The sequence below is a fragment of the Crocodylus siamensis genome, chromosome 3, assembly GCF_052110815.1.
Source record: "Crocodylus siamensis isolate JL-2025a chromosome 3, ASM5211081v1, whole genome shotgun sequence".
Classification (NCBI taxonomy): domain Eukaryota; kingdom Metazoa; phylum Chordata; order Crocodylia; family Crocodylidae; genus Crocodylus; species Crocodylus siamensis.
Window position 1 is genome coordinate 116,988,098 of NC_143397.1, and position 20,564 is coordinate 117,008,661.

The following is a 20,564-nucleotide window of genomic DNA, read 5'->3' on the forward strand; positions in this document are numbered from 1 at the left end:
AAAAGATCAGCTTTACAGAATTTGCTCCTGAAATGTGAGCAAAAATATCAGCACTCATAGTGCCCTTTTCTGTCATGCCTTCCACAGCTGTCTGTAAAGGAGGCACTATGTTGTGCAGGCAGAATAATCAAGACCGGGAGGTGATGACATGCTGTCAAGTCAGGCAGAGTGTTGGTGATAAAGTTGAGAATAGAACCCTTATATCCACATTCCCAGTCTAACATCCTGTCCACTAACTCGCTCTGCAGCCACTACTGAGCAGCAACCCCCGAGCCAGAAGGGATCATCAGGTGCCACATGTGACCTTAGAAATCTTGTAGTCTCTTGCTGGTGGCTCTGGCAGAACAGGGATTTGCAAACTTGCTAAAACCAGCGATGATTGGGGGTTCAGTCTGAGGCTATAGGTGCATCTACACATTGCCCTACAGCGACATAGTGACATGCTGTGTCTCTGTATGGCACGCTACAGTGACATAGCAATTGTGTGGGTGTACACATAATCTATCTCTCGTAGTAATCACGCGGGTCTATGGTGACGTAGTGGTGAAATCTAACTGTGCACCACACATACAGTGCAGTAACTACCCATACTGCACCGTGCTTTAGTACTTCCAAAGGAAGTACTAAAGCACAGTGACGTGTAGATGCACCCTGTGTTGTACAAATGAAGACTCAGAAGAATAGTCCCATAATGTGTAGGGGCTGGTATGGTAAAAGAAGGGGTGCACTCTTTCTTACAGGAAGGAGTCTTGTTGCTGGAAGACATGAAGAGTCTCCTGCCTGGACCTCCTACAAACAGCTAAACCACATGTTCCCCTCAGCCCCTCCACTGGCAGTTGTCCACTATCAGTTGATTTGACGAGTTTCAGGAGTGTGCAGTTATGTGTGTGACTTTATTCTAACACACAACCTCTAAGGAACCAGAGGAAATATGGAGATATCAGAAAAGCTATGGGCACCAATGACACGGCTCGGAGCACCCCCAGCCAGGTCATGAGGTGCTACAGGGAGTTGGGAGCGGGGCTTAGGGGTATGGGAGCTCAGGTGGTGTTTTCGTCGATCCTCCCAGTCTCGGGCTATGGGCTGAGGAGGGAGAGGAGGATCCACGCAGTGAACCAAAGACTGCGGCGCTGGTGTTATCAGGAAGGCTTTGGCTTCCATGACCACAGCCCGCTCTTTGGAGAGAGAGGCAGCGAGCTGCTGGGAAGAGATGGCCTCCACCTCTCTCCCCTGGGGAGGAGGCTCTTCTCAGCCAGGCTGGCTGACCTGCTCCACCAGGCTTTAAACTAAGCCCGCTGGGGGATGGGGGGACTACTGCCCCTGCTGGCCCGCTGAACCGCCCTTGCAAAGCCAGCGGACCAAGGCACTTAAGGGGGCACTTAAGGGAGCTCACCCCTGCCCCAGCCCTGGCACAATCTGTGGGCAAGGCAAGAGCCCCCAAGGGCTGTACACTAATGTACACTAGTGTACACTTGCTGCCTGTACACTAATGCCAGGAGCCTGGGCAACAAGCAGGACGAGCTCGTCCTCCTGCTCAGTGGAAAGAAATATGATGTCATTGGGATAACGGAGACCTGGTGGGACTCCACCCATGACTGGACCACGGGTATAGAGGGCTATACCCTATACAGGAGGGATCGTGTTGACAAAAGGGGTGGGGGTGTAGCTCTCTATGTGAAGGAAAGCTACATGTCCCTGCAAGCTGATGTTGGCGACCGGCATGGACAGCTAGAGACCCTCTGGGTAAAAATTCGTGGGGAATTCGGCACAGGGGACACAACGGTGGGAGTCTACTACAGACCTCCCACTCAAAGTCCCGAGCTTGACCAGGAGTTCGCCCGGGAACTGACTGAGGCCGCTTGCTCCAGGACCTTGGTTGTCATGGGTGACTTCAATTACCCGGACATCTCGTGGGAAGATCACTCAGCTAAATCTGAGCGGGCGCAAAGCTTTCTCTCGTGCGTGGATGACCTCTACCTGACTCAAGAAGTCTATGGGCCAACGAGAGGCAAAGCGCTGCTTGACCTGGTACTGGCTACGGGGGACGACCTAATCGGCAACCTAGTGATTGATGGGAAGTTGGGTGACAGCGACCATGAGCTGATCACCTTCACCATCCGCCGTAAAGCTGGCAAGTCAGTCAGCAACACAGAAGTCCTTGACTTCAGAAAAGCCGACTTTGACAAGCTCAAGAGGCTTGTCGGTCAGGCCCTCAGGGACCGTGACCCCAGGGAGATGGGAGTTCAAGAAGAGTGGTTGCTTCTCAAGGAAGCGATCCTCAGTGCACAAGCTAAATCTATTCCAACACGGAGGAAAGGCAGCAAGAAGGCACAGCAGCCCCCCTGGCTCTCCAGAGACCTAGCGGTACTGTGGCTAAAAAGGAAAGCCTACAAAGGATGGAGGACGGGATTCACCTCCAAGGAGGATTACTCCGTGCTGGTCCGGTCCTGCAGGGACCAAACCAGGAAAGCCAAGGCTGCAACTGAACTCCAACTAGCTTCAGGCATCAAGGACAACAAAAAGTCCTTTTTCAGATATGTGGGGAGCCGGAGGAAAAGCAAGGGCAATGTTGGACCCCTGCTAAACCAGATGGGGCAACTGACAACTGACACCCAGGAAAAAGCCAACCTATTAAATAGGTACTTTGCGTCAGTCTTTCATCAGTCACACGGGATGCCCATGCCTGCTATGGGACAGGGAAATCTGGGTGAGGGGAATCCCCTACCCTCCATCAATGCTGACCTCGTGAAGGAACACCTTGAGAAGCTGGATACCTTCAAGTCAGCTGGCCCTGACAACCTGCACCCCAGGGTACTCAAGGAGCTGGCGAGCGGCACGGATCTTTGAAAACTCCTGGCGCTCTGGTGTAGTGCCCGAAGACTGGAAGAAGGCCAATGTGGTGCCGATCTTCAAGAAAGGGAGGAGAGTGGATCCGGCTAACTACAGGCCCATTAGCCTGACTTCTATCCTGGGGAAGATCTTAGAAAAGTTTATTAAGGAGGCCATCCTTGAGGGACTGGCCCAGGCTAACATCCTAAGGGATAGCCAGCACGGGTTTGTTGCGGGTAGGTCTTGTTTGACCAATCTCATTTCCTTCTATGACCAGGTGACCTATCACCTGGACAAGGGAGAAGAGATTGATGTCATATATCTTGACTTCAAAAAAGCTTTTGATCTGGTATCCCATGATCACCTCTTGGCCAAACTGGCCGGTTGTGGCCTTGGCTCCACCACTATCCGCTGGCTGGGAAATTGGCTTCGTGGTCGGACCCAGAGGGTTGTGATTGATGGCAATAACTCATCATGGTGCCCTGTAATCAGTGGGGTCCCTCAAGGCTCTGTCCTGGGACCCATACTGTTCAACATCTTCATTAACGATGTGGACATTGGAGTTAGGAGTGGACTGGCCAAGTTCGCCGATGACACCAAACTTTGGGGCAAAGCATCGACACCAGAAGATAGTCAGGTGATCCAGGCTGACCTGGACAAGCTCAGCAAATGGGCGGACGAGAACCTAAAGGTGTTTAACACCGAAAAATGCAAGGTTCTCCACCTTGGGAGGAAAAACCTGCAGCACCCTTATAGGCTCGGCAGCGCTACATTGGATAGCACTACAGAAGAAAGAGGCTTGGGGTCATCATTGACCACAAGATGAACATGAGCCTGCAATGCGATGCTGTGGCTAGTAAAGCGACCAAAATGCTGGCATGCATCCATAGATGTTTCTCGAGCAAATCCCGGGACGTCATTCTCCCCTTGTACTCGGCCTTGGTGAGGCCGCAGCTGGAGTACTGCGTCCAGTTTTGGGCTCCACAATTCAAAAAGGATGTGGAGAAGCTTGAGAGAGTCCAGAGGAGAGCCACGCGCATGATCAGAGGTCAGGAAAACAGATCTTACGATGACAGGCTGAGAGCCATGGGACTCTTTAGCCTGGAAAAGCGCAGGCTCAGGGGTGATCTGATGGCCACCTATAAGTTTATCAGGGGTGACCCCCAGGATCTGCGGGAACGTCTGTTCACCAGAGCGCCCCAAGGGATGACAAGTTCGAACGGTCACAAACTCCTGCAAGACCGTTTCAGGCTGGACATAAGGAAGAATTTCTTTACTGTCCGAGCCCCCAAGGTCTGGAACAGTCTGCCAGCGGAGGTGGTTCAAGCACCTACATTGAACACCTTCAAGAGTAAATTGGATGCTTCTCTTGCTGGGACCCTATGAGCCCAGCTGACTTCCTGCCCTTTGGGCAGGGGGCTGGACTCGATCTCCAGAGGTCCCTTCCAGCCCTAATGTCTATGAAATCTATGAAATCCCAAAGGATAAAAAATGAATGTGGGAGCTTTCTGTCTGCGTGCTGCTTTGAAAGCTGTCCATTGTAAAAGAATGGAGTAAAGTATGGATTCCTTCCCTGCACCAACCCCCACCCTCCCCTGCCTTTCCCAGCTTCATAGATATTGCATGGTTTAAAATACTGGTACTTAAATGTGGATGATTTGTGTGTTGACACATGTGGGTGTTGAGTAAAAAAGGGCAATCAGTTCTGAGATTAAGTAAGGTTTTTTTGTTTTTGAACTGTATTACTAGCAGTCATGCTGCAAAAGCCCATAATTAATGTAGGCACATTGTGGGCCAAATAATAAAATAGAATCTTTGTTGTGTATCAGTGCATAAATCAATTGCATTAGAGAGCGTAGAGATGGAGATTTAATTTAGAGAAAATTTTTCACCCTGTGGAAATAGGTTGTCAAGAAATTGATAGAATACCAGCCATGAGTGGGTTTGCTATCCAAGGACCAAATTACAAAGAGAATGAAACTGACCTTTCTAAATTACATTTCCAAGCCTCCTTGAGTGTTGCTGAAGCCAAAGGCGCTTTGCATATTAATACGTTTAGGAGTGCTACCTTTTCCATTTCTGTTCATTAAACTAGAGGTTATCCCATTTGATTAAGTTGGTTTGGAAATAAAATGAGCTGCTTTTGTTTCCAGTTGTCACATCACTGTGTTTGTGACTACAGCATTTATATTTCTGTAGCATCAAAGATTCCCCCTATGGCTATGGAAGGGGGGAAAAGCTGATCTTCAGGTTACTAGGCTCCAATATGTCTCTAGGGGATGAGGGAAATTCTGGAGATGAGGTGATTGTACAAGCACTTGCCTTAAAAGAACATTTAAGAACAATGATCATCACATTGTTCACCTGCAGCTGAATGTTGCATTATATTCCCAACTTCACCATTGTCTTCTAAGTTTGCAGAGGGGAAACTCAGATGCGATCTGTGTGTTTATGCCTTTCTGAGACTTTCTCCAGTGTGTTTGTGTGTACTTGCTCCGTTTGGCGCACTGCATTCTGATTCCAGGAAAAAGGAAGAATGACACCCAGATTTTGTATCAAGATTACATGTCAGTGATTAACAGGTCTATTCTTTCATTTCACAAGGCTGCTTTTGGAAGAGGCTAATGCTGGGTTTTGTTTTCTAATTAAACATGGACATGGTGTTCTGCTGCACTGTTGAAGGTTTGATTGTGGGTTGTTCTCTTTTTCCTTTTCTTTTAACATCTCACTGTTCTTTATTGGGCATTGCAGTTATGTTACCGTTGTAACAGAAGGCTCTAGCTTTAGGCCGGTGGCTTCTACAGTATGTCCATATTTGGCAACAATCTACAAAATTTTTCCCTGAGCATGGAAAGTTAGAATTAGGGTATGGTGGAAACCTATTACCCTCCATTCAGAAAGGTAAACCAATACATCAAAAAATAAACAATACCTGGGTCCCCCACCAAAAACCTTCCATGTTCACTGGGCTGAGGGGAAGAAACTCTTCAGTCTTTGGCCACAGACAGATGTTTGAAGCACTTCAAATTCTGATCCAGTTTGGAGCGTTTCAAGTTCCCCCACTTCCCACCCTGTCCACCAGACCCAAAAGACCAAAAGCAGAGAGGCATGCAGGGATTCCTGCTCTCCAGCACCAAAGCTGAAGAGGTTTCTGAGGATGCCTCTCGGACTCCAGAGATTGCCAGGAACAGTGAAGTAAACAAAGGAATACTTGTGGGCTGTCCACCTTGCTCCCCCCTGTCCTCCCCGTGCCCCCCCAGTGAGGGGGGAATTGGACAACTATGGCATGCAACCTGCTGTTGTGTTCTGTAGAGTATGCCATTTTTGAAATACTTCTTGGCTGTGAATGTCTGTCTGCTCGTTGTTTGGAGCATTCCAAACATCATATCTGTTCAGGGCCTGTGTAGCAGATTTGCACTTGACTTCCTTTTGTTGCCCCATTCCACTTCCCTGAGTAAAGATACTGCCAGGATAGAGGAGACATCAGAAAGCAAAGAGGCAGTGTACCTTTGCTCACAGGAAGATTTTGCCCAGGGCAAGGTCTAAAGTTAAGCCCCCCTTTCTCTATCTGCTGCCCATGCATGCTGCCCGTGACCCATTAAAGGACATCAGTCTGTCTTGCTAAGAATGTCTGCACCGGACAGGAAGCCCTGTTGTCCTTGTGTCACAGGGTCAGCACAGAGAAGGAGCTGGGAATGCATTGCTTGCGAGTAGCATGCCCCACCTGGGCTGATTCACAAGAGACGATCCACCAGCTGGGAACACGCAGGGCCAAAGTAGTCCATACTCCAGCTCTGTGACAGCAGTCCTTTCTTATGAATGCAGTGGGAAGTCCTCTGGGATTGCTTCTGCATCATGTTAAATAAAGCAGCATTGCATAGCTGTCCTGGTGACTCCGTTCCATTGCTCCTCTCTATATATGTGCAGTAAATTGAATTGAAAAGAATTGAAAATTTGCAAGACAGCACAAGCAAAAGCTTATTGAAGTATAGAACTGGCAATGTTACAGGAAAGCTTTGTGCAGGACTGCCTCTTGAAATACATCTGCGCAAAATGAAGGGCCTGTGTCAGGTCAGCAGCTTCAAACTGCAGACACTTGCCCCTTCAGATTTACTATACACCAACACTTTGCGTCTTGTTTATTAAATACAAATTTTGAAACAAGGTTCTGTTCATTGTCTAGCAAGAAGGGTCTGTCCATTTGGAGGGGAGGGAAAGAGACAAAAAGCCTCCAACCGTTCGTTTCAGTCTGAGCCACTGTTATCTGCAAGCTCTGACCTCACAACTTTTCTTCAGCGCTAAGCTGTTTAGCATGTGGAATGTGGTGTGCATGAGCAGCAGGCAGATTTACATGACAGAGGAGCAAGCAGGGCCCTAATTTGTGGAGCTGGACAGATTTACATGACAAGATACTCAGTAAGCCCATAAAAAAGGGAAATTTACTGTTTGGAAAGTGCCTATGTGCTTGCTTGATAGATGGCATTGGTCCTGTGTCTCTGGCGTAAATGACAGGCGTATTCAGAATTGGTGCCGTACCAAATTAGGCATTCATTTACCATTGAGCAGACTTCCAGGCCAAAACCCTGGAGAGTGGCAGTTCAACCAGGCCACACAGTTGCTCCCCCTGAAATCCTACCCCATCTTGAGCTTAGTGTAGAAGTCATAATAGACCATTGTGTTGGGGGTTTTTTGTTTGCTTAGTGGTCTCCATTGCAGCAGCCCTGGATTTAAGGAATCCCTCAGTACCACCCACTCTGAGATCCACAGGAGCCTGTGGGGCTCTGCTGCAGACCTAATTCTTAATAGCCTGTCAGGAGCCAAGAAATTAGAAGTCTCCTTTTCTAACACTTGCAGTTGAGATCTTTTCCCTCATGCTGCTTTGCCAGGACCTGGGTCAAGCATGGAGGAGCATCAGCATCTGCTCCTTGTTTCCTGGCTCATGTTACAGATTTGAGCTTATGGAAATGTGGTAATTTTAGCTGGTGATTATTTTAGAAGTCCTCTAAACACTGCCAAACAGAAGTAAGAACAGGGAGGGATTTTGCTTTTGCTGCAGTATAAATCAGGGTGATTCTACCCATGTCAGTTGCTGGGGTTAAGGACAGCATAGAGTCCAATGCTGCTTCTGTCATCTCCTCCCAGAATGCAGAAAAATATTTACTGAGGCTCCTGTTTTGCAAATGTTGGTGCATGCATGCAACTTTCCTCCTTCAGGTAACATCAGGCTATTCATGTGATTAAAGTTAGGTCACATGAATGTGCAGAATCCGTCTAAAAATGCAAGAGTCCTGGTTAGCAAATGCAGAAAGCTTTTGATTTTTACACTTGAAAAAAAAATCTCGAAATTTGGTGTTGTGTTTAAGTAATCTAGTTAAAATAGGCTTCTCAGATTTTGGCAGCGTAACCCTGATGTTAAAAGAGCATCTTAGTTCCTTCTGTATGGCTTTTAAAGAGTAAGGAATTTCTTATAGCTCTTCAAGTAAATGCTTTACCAAAAGTATTTTTAATGTATTTCTAGTCCATTTGTAGTCTAAACAGAAGTGACAGGGACTCTGCTGTTCACAGACTGGTTTCTGCAGAGTCCCCTGTCATTTGCTGTTACCCACCAGACTAACAGACTATCTGTCCCTGCTTTCAGAGCAGCAGATGAAAACTCTGTGTAGAGAACTGAGGCTGACACTGTGCCATAGCTTTCCCACCTGTTGGGTAGTGTTGCAGAGAGATGTAGTGTCATCCAGTGCTTGTAGAGAGAGACTGTTAATTGCTCCATGGAGATAGTGGCTGTCAGATACAGAATGATATATTGCGGTGTGTTCTGTTCTTGAAAAGAGCAGAGCTGAGCCAAAAAAAAGGAAACCCACTAAAAGATCAGTCTCTAAACATTTCTGGCTGAGGATGCTATGGATTAGTCATTCAGCTAGGCAGAAACCAGGTTCTTTGTTTCAAGGGAAATTTTGTGCTTTCTTGTTTCATTTTCCTGCTTGTTCCAAATCAAAATGAAATGTAAAACAATTTGATCAACCCTTTCTTTTTTTTTATGAATAACATAGAATGAAATAAATCCTGAGTTGAAAAGTCACTTCAAACCAAAAATAAAAAAATATATATTCCAAAAATATCCAAATGAAACATCTGACATTAAGTAAACACTGGGCGTGTCTACATGTACATTTAAGCATGCTTGACTTTAATGAGCATTAAGGCGATTTAGGCTTGCGTTGACACGTACAAGCATTAAAGCTCATTAACACCATGCGCACAGACTGACATAGGACTAAAGTTGGTCCCAAATCAGTATGTACACATTGTTAATGTACCTTAATGCATCTACACATGCATTAATGCTTTAGCTATTTGTTCCTAAGTTTGATACCTGCTTTTGCCAATTTTAAGGTGCATTAAGGGCATGCACGTGTAGACACATGTGCTTAATGCGCCTTAAATTGGCATTTTGTTTTGTTTTTTCTTTGGAACAAAATTTCATCAAAATAGACATGTTCCACGGAGTTTTATTTTGACAGAACAGCATCTTTCTATGGAAAAGTACTAATAGAAGACATTTTGGCCAACTCTCCAATTCTCTGACTAGATTTTACTTCTTTTTTTTTTTAAGCTGTCCTTGTCTTTGAAACTATAAGAACCTAATTGCTGTTGCATGTCAGACATGCTGTCTCTTAACCATGCAAAATGGGGTAAGATGAAGTATAGCTGGAGGAGCTGCCTATTATTCCCCTTCAGTTTCTGAAAGAAAAACATATGGGAAGCCATTAGTGAAAGGTTCAGTTCTTTGGCAATAATTTTGTGGCAGTGAAGTTCCAAGAGTGAGGCATAAGTTTTAGTTGCACAAAAAGGATTTCATCTGCATAAACATTTTTAGCATGAGATGTCATGCATCGATTAGTTAATAAAATGTTTGCACTCTACAGTCAAATGGATAAGGGAAGAAATGGAAAAAGTAAATACTGTGTGTTGTGAAGACCTTGGTTTTCTTCAATAACATAAGACCTTGGGAATTAATAATGATGTTAACGCGGGGAAATCAGCAAAACATGAGTTTAGGTATATTTCTAAAGTCACATAGGCCAAGATTTTTTACAAGGGCTAAGCACCAAACAACTTCCACTGACATTGGCAAAAGCTCCAGGCTGCTCAGTGCTTTTGAAAACACAGCCCTTTTATTTGTGTGCCTAAGTGTGGAGTTAGGAGATGAACTTCTAGCCCCTGACCCTATGTTTCTTGGCTATAGCGGGTGTTAACCATTAGCACTACTGCAACTTTAAGGGCTTGAGAAATCCAGTATTCCTAAGGGCAAGAAAGCAAAGCCTCTGGGGAGCAAATTCAGTTCTTACTTCTGTAACCCTTGTTGTGTCTGCCTTTGTCAGGGGCTGCCATGAAGTTATTAGGGAGCAGATTTAAAACAAACAAAAATAATCTTGAGGGTTTGTTTGGTTTTTTTCTTATTGTGTGTAATTCATCTACAGAACTCATTGCCACAGGATTTTGTGAAGGCTAATAATTTAACCAGGTTCAAAGAAGCAGTGGACCAGTTTATATAGGATAGCTTTATCAGTGGGTGCATAAGGACCCAACCCCAAAATTATGACTTCCTAGTACTCTAAATGCTGGAAACTGTAGGGAGAGAGGGACAGGAGAGTGATGGATCAGTCTGGCTATCCCTTGCTTAAATACTTTTCCCTTAGCATGCCCTGTGAAATCAAGGACAGTGGGGTGGGTGAACCTGTGATCATGACCTGGTGAGGCAGTTGTTGCATAACCAGAAGCATGAAATACATTCATTACAGCAGTGGGGGTTATCACTGCGTGAAGGATTTTCATGACTCACCTGAGTCAAGTGCTAAATGTACACCCATCATGTGCTGTCCCTTTACTATTTAGAATGAGTAACAAATTATTGTTCGTTTTCTATCTTATGAAAGAAGGACCGATGTAATGATGGTGTGAAGAGCATGAAGGCTGGTGGTTCTTAACCCTGTCCTGCTCCCACATAAGTCAGTTCCTTTTCATAGGATCATAGAGAAATAGGGAAGGAACCTCCAGAGGTCATCTGCCTGCCTGAGGCATGATCCCTTCTTTCCAAACCATCCTATACAGATCATCTGGCTAATTATATCAGTGCTTGCAGGATCACAGTCTCAGAAATGACTGTACAAAACATCTGAAAACGAGTGGGTAAGCCAGAGGCCTTGTCATCGTGAGCTGAAGTAGAAATCCATCTTCTTCCGGCCGACTTGGAGATGGGCGGTGATGATTTTCTCTGTTCTTTTCAGATGAACAGAAGCTGACATTGCACCAGCTCCAGTAATAGCATCACAATCGCTGGTACATGGGGACAGCTTCTCCACCTGCAATCACATAAATATTATATGCAAGTGTTTTTAAGTCAATTTATCATGAAAAGTGGTGATTTAACATAACTATTACCCCGTATTCTTCATGAAAAATGCATTAAGCAATTACAACTAAAAGAAGGAGGTATAGGAAATGCATACTTGCTCCAGGCGATGTGCCCCAGCAGCTGCAAAGATGTGTCATGTATTATTAAATACCTTGATTATTAGGAGGGGACAGTTCTTATTATTAGGGTCTCTCTCACCAGTGCCATTTGATAATCCTCTAGATCAGAAATTGCTTTTTGTTATGATAATGAAGGATTTTAACTTAGGTGTGAATTGCATTATGTATCGTTGTAAAGCTCGGGTGCATTAATTAGGCAGGTCACCCGCTGGGGAGGGCTGTGTAATTATGGCTTGCTCCTCCAGCATGTTTTATCAAAGCAGCAGAAAATGACACGGGATCTCTTTGGGTTGAGAAGTGGGGCTGTTGTGGCTGGCTTATGGAGCCTTGCTGCAGACCAAAGTGCAGTGCTGAACAGTTGCAATTACAATGCTGTTAAAAGAAGCTGTATTTCACTGGATTTGTTATCAAGAAAAAGGCAGCTGAAAGCCATATCCTGGCCTAAGCGAAGGGTCTCCTGTTTGTAGGCTGAATGACAGCATGCCAACATTACATGGCTGTGTAAGACAGGCATCGTGTTGCAATCAGTAGAAAATTTCTTGCTATGTTATTCCTGGTGTTATGTCTCGGCAGTCCCAAGTGAGGTTACCTAGGCTGTGATCTGCATGGCAGCTAGTTGCAATGAAGTATCTTCCTTCCTTCCCCTGTCATTGTCTATCCGGCCAGACCCTGCTTTCCCCAGCCTGATCCAATCAATCATTCTGCAGCTGGCACAAAAACTACCTTGCACATGACATGTGGGCATCAGGGAAGGTGTGCCTAGCTGCTGCAGGATTCTCCCAGCCTTACTTTAGCAATGCTTTTTGGATGTTGGCCTGAATAGTTTTCATTCCACCAGTGGGATGGGTGGCACTGACCTTCTCAGTGACCATATATCAACATTGGGAAGAAGATGGCATGGGTATTTCTGTTCCAGAAGCATCTGTACATTTGTTCAGGATTCACCTTGGCAGGGCCCCTACAAGGCAGACATGAGGCATCTGTTTCAGCTGAGTATATGCTGCTGGTCTGCTTTTGATGAAGTCCATTGCTACTGATTATCTGTCTAACATCAAACTTTGAGCTGTCTTGCCATTTATGCTACTCCAGTTCCTGCAGATATAGAAGAAAATACGCTGTTCTGATGCATCATGCTGATGGAGCTGGCTGTAGCACACTGAAGGCCTGGCTTTTTGTGGAAACCCCAGAGTGAATTACCTCCTATTCTCAGTACGGCTTTTCTTGAGATGCAGAATGGCCACGCTGCAAAGACGTATATTTACCAGTTCCTCCTCTGATGTTGCAGCACCATATTCTCTGCATCTTCAAAAGCATCTGGTTTCATTTTGCCAGTCCCAGATGCTGTCAGGGAAGTGAGCAGAGCCTGGCCTTTGTGTTCTCATCCTCAGCATCATTCTCCTGTTACTTACCTGCTGGATTTGTGGAGTGGCATCTTGGCCCAGCCTATCTGCTTTCCTGGACAAGCAGAATTTGCTCAGAGGTCTGCATTGTGAGTGGGGGTGGGGCATGACAGGCAGGACTGGGAGGGGAACAGCACTGCTTAGCTCCTTTGCTCTGAGCAGAGGCTGGCACAGCAGTTGTTCTATGCTTCACCATCAAGGCAGGCAGGTGATGAGACCCTAAGTAATCCCTATGCTCTGGGAAGTCCATCTGTGTCATGGTGAGTCGGACAGCAGCTGGAGTAACACCAGAACGCAGGCAAAGGCATGTGTGGGGAGGGTGAGCATGTCTACACAGCCCATGAGTTGGACCCAGGGCCACTGACAAATCACAGACAGCCCCACCTCTCCCTTGCTCAGCACATCGCAAAACCTAGGAATAAGGTAGGGAACTACCTTAGAGCATCCTTGAGCGCACACCACCATGCATGTCCAAGATAGCACACCCAAAAGTTGCACTGGGGGGGAAGGGGCGCATGCTTATGGCAGTTCTAATTCAGCTCCACCGTGCCATTACTGTGCTGTGGCACGTGCCCAGAGGGCAAGGCACAGTCCATAGCAATGGCCCTGGGTAGGGTTCATAAGTGGGGGCCAGTAATTTGTCTGCCAACCCAGTCCTGAGCTGAGCCACGCTGTTTTGTGCCTGAGGGCACCTGATTGCAATGAGGATGCTGACTGTTCGGCTGTGACTTCATAGCCCTTGGCATTTCTCTGAGAATGTGCACCTCTTTCTTCCTGAATATTATTTTTAAAGGCAGCAAGTGGCTCCACTTGTGCTGCCCGAAGCAATAGACCAAGAGACATTTAACAGACTGTTCTCCAGTCCTGGCTGGATTCTTTAAATTAGTATGCATCTATTTCTCTGATCCCATTCATTTAGTGGCAGGCTCTTAAGCCATTTACTAGCAGAGGAAATGCATAATGAAGTGAAGGAAAGGAACAATATATCTCCTCATAATAACGTATTTAGAGATGTCACCCTTGGCTTAAAGGAAATCGTTTAGAGAGCAATTATGTTTCAAAAGAGAATCATTCCTGTAAAAAATTGAAATTTAAATCAAGATTTTAAGCTTGCAAAGCTATAATTACAGTGCCTGCAGTGATTTCGACTCGACAGAGAAGGGTCATTTCATCAGAGAATTGCCTCGACAAATCTGAAAAATACGAGCTTGCCTTTGCTTCAGCAGTTCCATACGAAGCATTGCGTACATTAAATGGAAAAGGGCAATTTTTGCAAAACCCCATTTCCCAAGCAGACTGACTTAAGTGGGGGGGGGGGGGGTGGTTCTTTCCCTGCTAAAAAATACATTTGGCTTTTACTGGGTGTGGACTCTGGCCTAGTGGAAACTGAGGGAAAGACAGTTAGATGGCAAAGAAAGCCATCCTAGCTGCACTGCAATCTGATCACTTTCCTCTGTCCAATGCCTGGCCTTTGTACGTTGTTTTTGCCTGTGTAGCTGTTCTCCTAACACTTCTGCTCTTTCTGTTTGAAAAGATGGGGCAAGACGTGGAGGTCCATACACAGACTTTGGAGATCTGAGGGCAGTTCCTGCCTGCAGCATCTCGGGAAAGCCATGGAACATCTGTTGGCCTTCTTTTCCCCTTTATCCCACCCAAACTGTAAGCTGTTCAGGGCAGGTGCATAGTGCTCAACTTCCTTTGGGATGTCTTAGTCTACTGCAGGGGTGTCAAACTCCTCGTGACTTGCCTATGGTCAGTCTTTGGGTCTCATCTGGAGCACAGAGGTGCGTCATCTGGCCTGTAGGGTCGCCTCTGGGGCTGGAAATCTGGCAGCGGAACAAATAGTGGCTGCTGCAGCTCTGGAAACCATGGCAACTAATGCTGCGGCCGCACATCTCACTGCCAAATTTCTGGCCATGGGGGGAGTCCCATGGGCCAGATGATGCAGGCCAAATCCAGCCCATGGGCTGAATCTCTGACACCCTTGGTCTATTGAAATGCCTTCAGTGGGCCAGGTGTAGGGCCAGATGACCCCCCGTGCAAGAGCCACATGAATGGGCTCTGAGAGGAGCAGAGTGGAAAGAAGGAGCCTTCCCCCACCACCGTGCTGAGGAGCTTCTGCATTGTGACCAGTGCTATTCCACACCCGTGGCCAGGCAGGCTCCCAGCTGTCGTCTTGCACATGGTTCAGAGGCTCCCTTAGGTGATAGGGCCAGGTCAAGCATCCACAGTATCACTGACTCACCTTGTATATTCATAGCCCACCTACTGCTGCATCCTGCCCTGCTTTGCTGCCCACAGAAGCAAGCACTGCAGCTTACCACATTTAGCCACTTTCCTCTTCAGTTAGGCAGCAAGTTCCCTTTCTCGGGCAACACCTGGCATCCCATGGGTGTGCAACTGCTCTGGCAGCTCTAAGAAGTGCTCCAGCTACAACTCGAAGGAGGGGAGGTTACAGCTTGATGCCTCTGCAGCTACCCTGCAACCAGCAAACTTGAGTCAAGGCAGGACTGTAGAGCTGGACATCTGAACACAAATGCAGGGAGAAGGGAACACAAGAGTAAGAAGACTTCCCTTTCTGCAGATACCTGTCTGAATTTCCATCCCTGCTCCCTGGTCATGTGCTCCGTTAAGGCAACGTTTGTCAACCTGTGGGGCCCACCCCAAAAGTGGGTTGCATGAATATATGAAAGGGTCATAAAGAAACTTTAAAAATAGATCAACAAACTTGAAAAATGAATTCTTGCTAACAGGGAAAAATGTGGGAAATAGTGGCTTTTCCCTTGCAGGCTAGCAGAGCTCCAGCCTGTTAGGGGCTGCCTGCCCCATACATCCACCCCCTGCCCCACATACTAGGGGTCTGGGGACAGGGGTCAGCAAGTCAGGGGTGAGGGGCACTGGGTCAGGACTGGCCACTGATGTTTACAAATGGGTCCTGGTACAAAAAAGGTTGATTATCACTGGGTTAAGGGGCCAAGTGGAGTGGGGTGAGGTCACAGCCTACCCACCCATACATGGCTGAATTAGGGGTGTCTCGGTTGTCATCCCTGCCCTGATGAGCAAGCATAATTAAGCAGTGTGGAGTGAGCAAAATTGTCGCATTGCCTTGGCAGCAGCACCCCCTTTCTTGCTGGCCTTAAAGCAAAGCATGGGGGTGGTGGTAGCTGGTGGTACCATTCCCATGGACAGCCCTCGGAGAGAGTGCTTTGCCCATCAGGCTCTTTTTGTGGCACCTGTCACCTGACCGTCCCGAGGCATCAGTTCCTCTCCGTCATTCTCTTGGTGAGGGAGTGAAAATGTCCTTTGCCCTTAGTAGATCAGAGGGACACCCCTCCCCCCCTCCCCCCACTGTTGGTAGGTTCCCTTGCCAAGTGGAAAATGTGTCCTCCCTTGCCGTGCACACTGGGACACTGGGATAGTGCATCCTCCCTGAGGCAGTAGGTGGCTGGGGATAGGGAGCACTACTACAGTATTGTCAGGCCTCTCATGAATGAGCCTGGCTCAGTGTGGGAGGTGGCCTTCCACATGCTGGCTTCCATGGGACCGTATCTACTGCCCTAGAAAGAGTTTGCTGATTTTCCTTCACCTGTCCCCCTCCACCTTTCCCCCTCACATGCAGGGGTGGCTGAGAGGAGGTCCTCAGTCAGATGAGATGGGCAATTCTGAAAAGCATCAGGGCTTCAGACCCAGAAGCCTTACCTTCCCTGGGCTCAAGCCAAGGGCTGGGTAGCACAGCAGTGCACTGGAGCTGCATGGCTGTAGTGGAAGGGAGGCACTGTGGGTGGGGTTGCCTTCTACCCTTGTCTCAGTCGAGTCCCAGAACCAGTGGTCCGCCAGGACCTCTGTGAAAACAGGATTAGGGCACCAGAGTTCTTGGGGGAGAAATGCAAACGCATGGAGATGGGCTCCTGCCTTAGGGCTCATCTGCATGGACTTCATGCTGTGCTCAAGGTCAATGCCAAAAACTACCTTTGACCTACAGGAAATGCATCACATCCAGAAGCTTGGTTATGAGGATGTGCTGGGAGCACCCAGCAGTCTTGCTTTCAAGCTTGCTGAAGACCGAGGTAGAGCCAGTGTGGGTGTACTCATAGGAGCCAGCTGGATTCACTCTGCTTTGGGTCATATAGGCACAAGAAACCAGGCTTCCTTGTCTACTTAAACTAACCTGTTTGTATTTGGGAAGAATAGAGCCTCTGCCTTGCTTTGAGCTATTAGCTTAAGACAAAAGCTTGGTCCAGACCGCCCATGCTTCTAGGCTGCCTCGTCATCCTGCTTAGCAAGGTAGGGGAAGCCCATTTGGATGGTGACTGCTTCGCAACATCCAGGCATGCTTCTGGGCACTAACACTCTCTCTTTTTTTTTTTCTTTTCTTGGCAGGAGCAGCCAAGGCTTTATGCACATGAAGCTGATGAAAACCAAAGAGAAGTACATCCTGGGTCAGAACAGCCCTCCATTTGACAGCGTTCCAGAAGTCATCCACTACTACACCACCAAAAAACTGCCCATCAAAGGGGCAGAGCACTTGTCTCTGCTTTACCCTGTCGCTGTCCGGACCCTATAATGCTCCAATCTCACTCCTTCCTGTGGATGGGAGGTGATGGTCAAAATAACAAAGCAGGAATGTCACTGCACTGCTCACCAGCTTCCAGGACTCATGTTTTGAAATGGAGAGTGGCTGGCTGCAAACTGTTGTACAGTACTGTGTGTATGGTACTCTTGCACTACTGCATGCCTATAGGACTGTGCTTCTATTTAAGAGAAAGGAAAAAAAATCATATTTAAATGATGAGAGCAGATAATCTTCCTTGGGTTTCTTTCTGTGAATGAAAAAATGTTTCCAGATCCAAAGAACTGCCTTCAAGGGTTAAACCAGGCCAGTGTTTACCATTAGCCTGTACGCTCCAAGGATAGTCGGTCTGTTACTGTCCTGATTGTTCCCTGTATTTGATTAAAATAACGTTCCACTGATGAATACCTGTACCCTAATGAACTCTAGAATGGAAAGGTTCTTGGAGCTTTGAGGAGAAATCAGCCCGTGATTGGCTTGGCACACACGGCCTTACGCGATTGCTCCATGTCGGTATCTGTGGTGCGTGGTATATTGGGATGATCCAAACACGGCGGTCCTGTGTGTCACAAGATGTGATTAGGAGATCTTAATGAGTACATTTTTTTTCAATAGCAAAATGTGTTTAATTATTTATGAATAGGGAATGTAATTAAAATAGTGGTTTAATATATATTTTTTATCCTTTTTGGTACAATAAATCTCTAAGGGTTACTGTGTTCATTTGCAAGTTTCATTCCTAGATAAAGGCAGGCAGGCCATCCTGTTTTCTGGTGTGCTAGTGCAACGTGGACTGATGTTTCTGTAGTGGAAATAAGGCCTTTTACTAGGAAGGTTGGTGTTATGTAGCTGGCAGTCGCATCTTAAAAGGCCAAATTTCCTTTGTTACTTTTATCTGGGGAAATCATAGTCCCACTGAGGTAGCTGACTAACAGTAGCCAACATCCTTCCCACCTCAGAGATGGAAAAGCATTTAATAAAAGGCTTTTCCAGTTCTCCAAGTGAGAAGCAAGGCACACAGCAAAATGCACTTGTGGATTTTCTGCAGTGTCTTTTGGAGAAATTCTTTAAGCCTGCATACAAAGAATCTGGTGCTCCAGCATGAAGCTGTAATGGGCCTTTGCAGTTTCTTCTCTCAGAAAGAGAGTCTGTGCATTGCTGTCTGTCTCAAATTATCTATCAGTTACTGTCAGAAGTTTTGCTACCTCAGGGAATGCAAACCAAACACAGCGCCCTCCCTAGTTCAAGAAATGGCTCATATACTGTGTACAGCTGCTGAATAGAATCACAGTCAAACTGTGATGACCCAGGAATATCAGAACTGGTTAGGCTGCGTAGCCCACTAATTAATATGACCCTAGTCCACCACCAACCCATCTGTCTAGAGTGCTGTACATTTATACATCAGTGATTGCAGTAAGAATTTTGTTAATTGCAGTTTACATATTTTACAGACTGCAACAAGGCTGTGAAAATGTGTTATTTAATTCAACATTCCTTCATATTCTTTCCCTTTTATCCATGCTTTGAAATAAGCACTGATTGAAAAGTGTAATGGAATCATCATTTCCTTAATGCCTGTAAAGTAGTGCTTCATTGTACTGTATAATGTGGTAAGAATCTCAAGGATGCTCCGTAAGACACTTCCAGGTAGCATTCTGCTACCAGTCTTCAGCTCTGTCCATACTGGATTTGAATTTGGTATGTTGCATTCTGTGCTGGAATGGGTGCTGGTTGTTAACTAGCCACCTTCCAAATGCTATGCCATGCAACAGCGGGTTTGGAAATGGTGGTCACGCATCTAAGTGAATGTTGAAATGAAGCTGCATTGCCAGAGTGTGCATCTGCCTCTCTTTCTATGACCTTGGGCAAAGAGTTAAGTCATGGTCTTTGCAAATAGATGGTGTTTATTTCCTCTAGATGAAGCTAAAGAAGGATCTGTTTATCTTTTTCTGAAATTATCTTATGATTTCCCGGTAATATCCTCCCAGATGTCTTCATGAAATGTCTTTCACCTAGAGACAGAGGCAATGTATGTGGTCACTTCACAACTCTCACCATCAGGAGTAGATGGTGACTTGGACTCCCTGCCTTGTAAAAGGGAGTGAGTGCCCTGGGAATGCTTGGGCAGGCAAACGTAGTCTATGAGGTGCTGCATGTAGAAATAAAAATACCTGGTGTGATCAACCCTCTCATCCCCAAATCAGGGCAGTGGGAGGTGGGCAGAGCATGCAGAGTCAAGGAACAGACCTACCATGGGCTAGGACAAAGCAGTAGGACTGTGGTTGAACCACAACTTTACCTTCCATTCAAGTCCCAGTGTTTCTCAGGATACAGCTGTCACTTGGCCAGCTTTGTAGGTTCAAGTGTATTTTAAGTATCTCTTGTCATTCCATAACTTGCTCCTTGTTTTTGTAATGACAGTTATTTTTAGGATCCCTGCCTTCTTCCAGCAATGAAGCCCCTAAGGCAAGGATTCCAATAAACTAGGGGGCCTTGCAAGACTCTAGTAATCAGTTGATGGGGAGGAATGGTGTATTAAAACTTCCTTGACAAGAGCCTGAGCCAGAGCCCACCATACTCAAGAGCCTTCTCTTTGTTGCTTTCCCTGGGCTCTGGCTCAGGCCCAAAAGGGTTAATACAGTCAGATTAGTTCCAGGTTGGGGGTGGGAAACTCCCATTGTGAATCAAACTGAAATTTCTGAGTTGGGGAAAGGAAATAATTTCTCTAGAGAAAATGTTTCATCTTCTTTTTTTAATTATTACAAAAAGACTTCAAAAGCAAGCACTCAGTAACTGCAGCATAAATAAAAACAGGAGTTTGTTTGCACTGTAATGTTGTCTTTGTTTATTTAAGTGATTGTATAATATTTTTCCAGTTAAAATCCCCCTTCCCCCTTTTAATGTACAGTGAAAATGTGGTCTGTTGCAGTTTGTGACATTGCTTATGGCTGAGAGAACTAGTAGTAATCATGCCTGTATAGTCCATTAAAAGTTTATTTTGAAAAAAGTTATAAACCTCTCCCTTTTCTTCCTCTAATTGTGGAGGTTTCCTCTTTGTCAGCATGTATTCAGATTTTCTTGAACTGTTAACAATTGAAACTATTATTCTCTTTCAGAACAGCTCCCATTTAGATTTTTATAAGGCTGGTATGTCAGCAGCCTACAGAGAAAATAATAATTATGCCATATTCCATTCAGTACAAACTCTGCCAGGCATCTCAGCCCTA

General features: G+C 46.2%; 1 protein-coding gene across 1 annotated transcript in view; it reads left to right on the forward strand.

Annotated features, from left to right (window-relative positions):
• The window catches only part of SHB (SH2 domain containing adaptor protein B), a 169,874-nt gene extending 149,530 nt beyond the window's left edge, over positions 1 to 20,344 (forward strand). The window contains exon 6 of the mRNA XM_090039082.1: positions 17,145 to 20,344. Within this exon, the coding sequence (XP_089895208.1) occupies positions 17,145 to 17,328 (184 nt within the window). The 3' untranslated portion in view covers positions 17,329 to 20,344. The remainder of the gene's footprint in view (positions 1 to 17,144) is intronic.
• Positions 20,345 to 20,564: the final 220 nt, after the last annotated feature.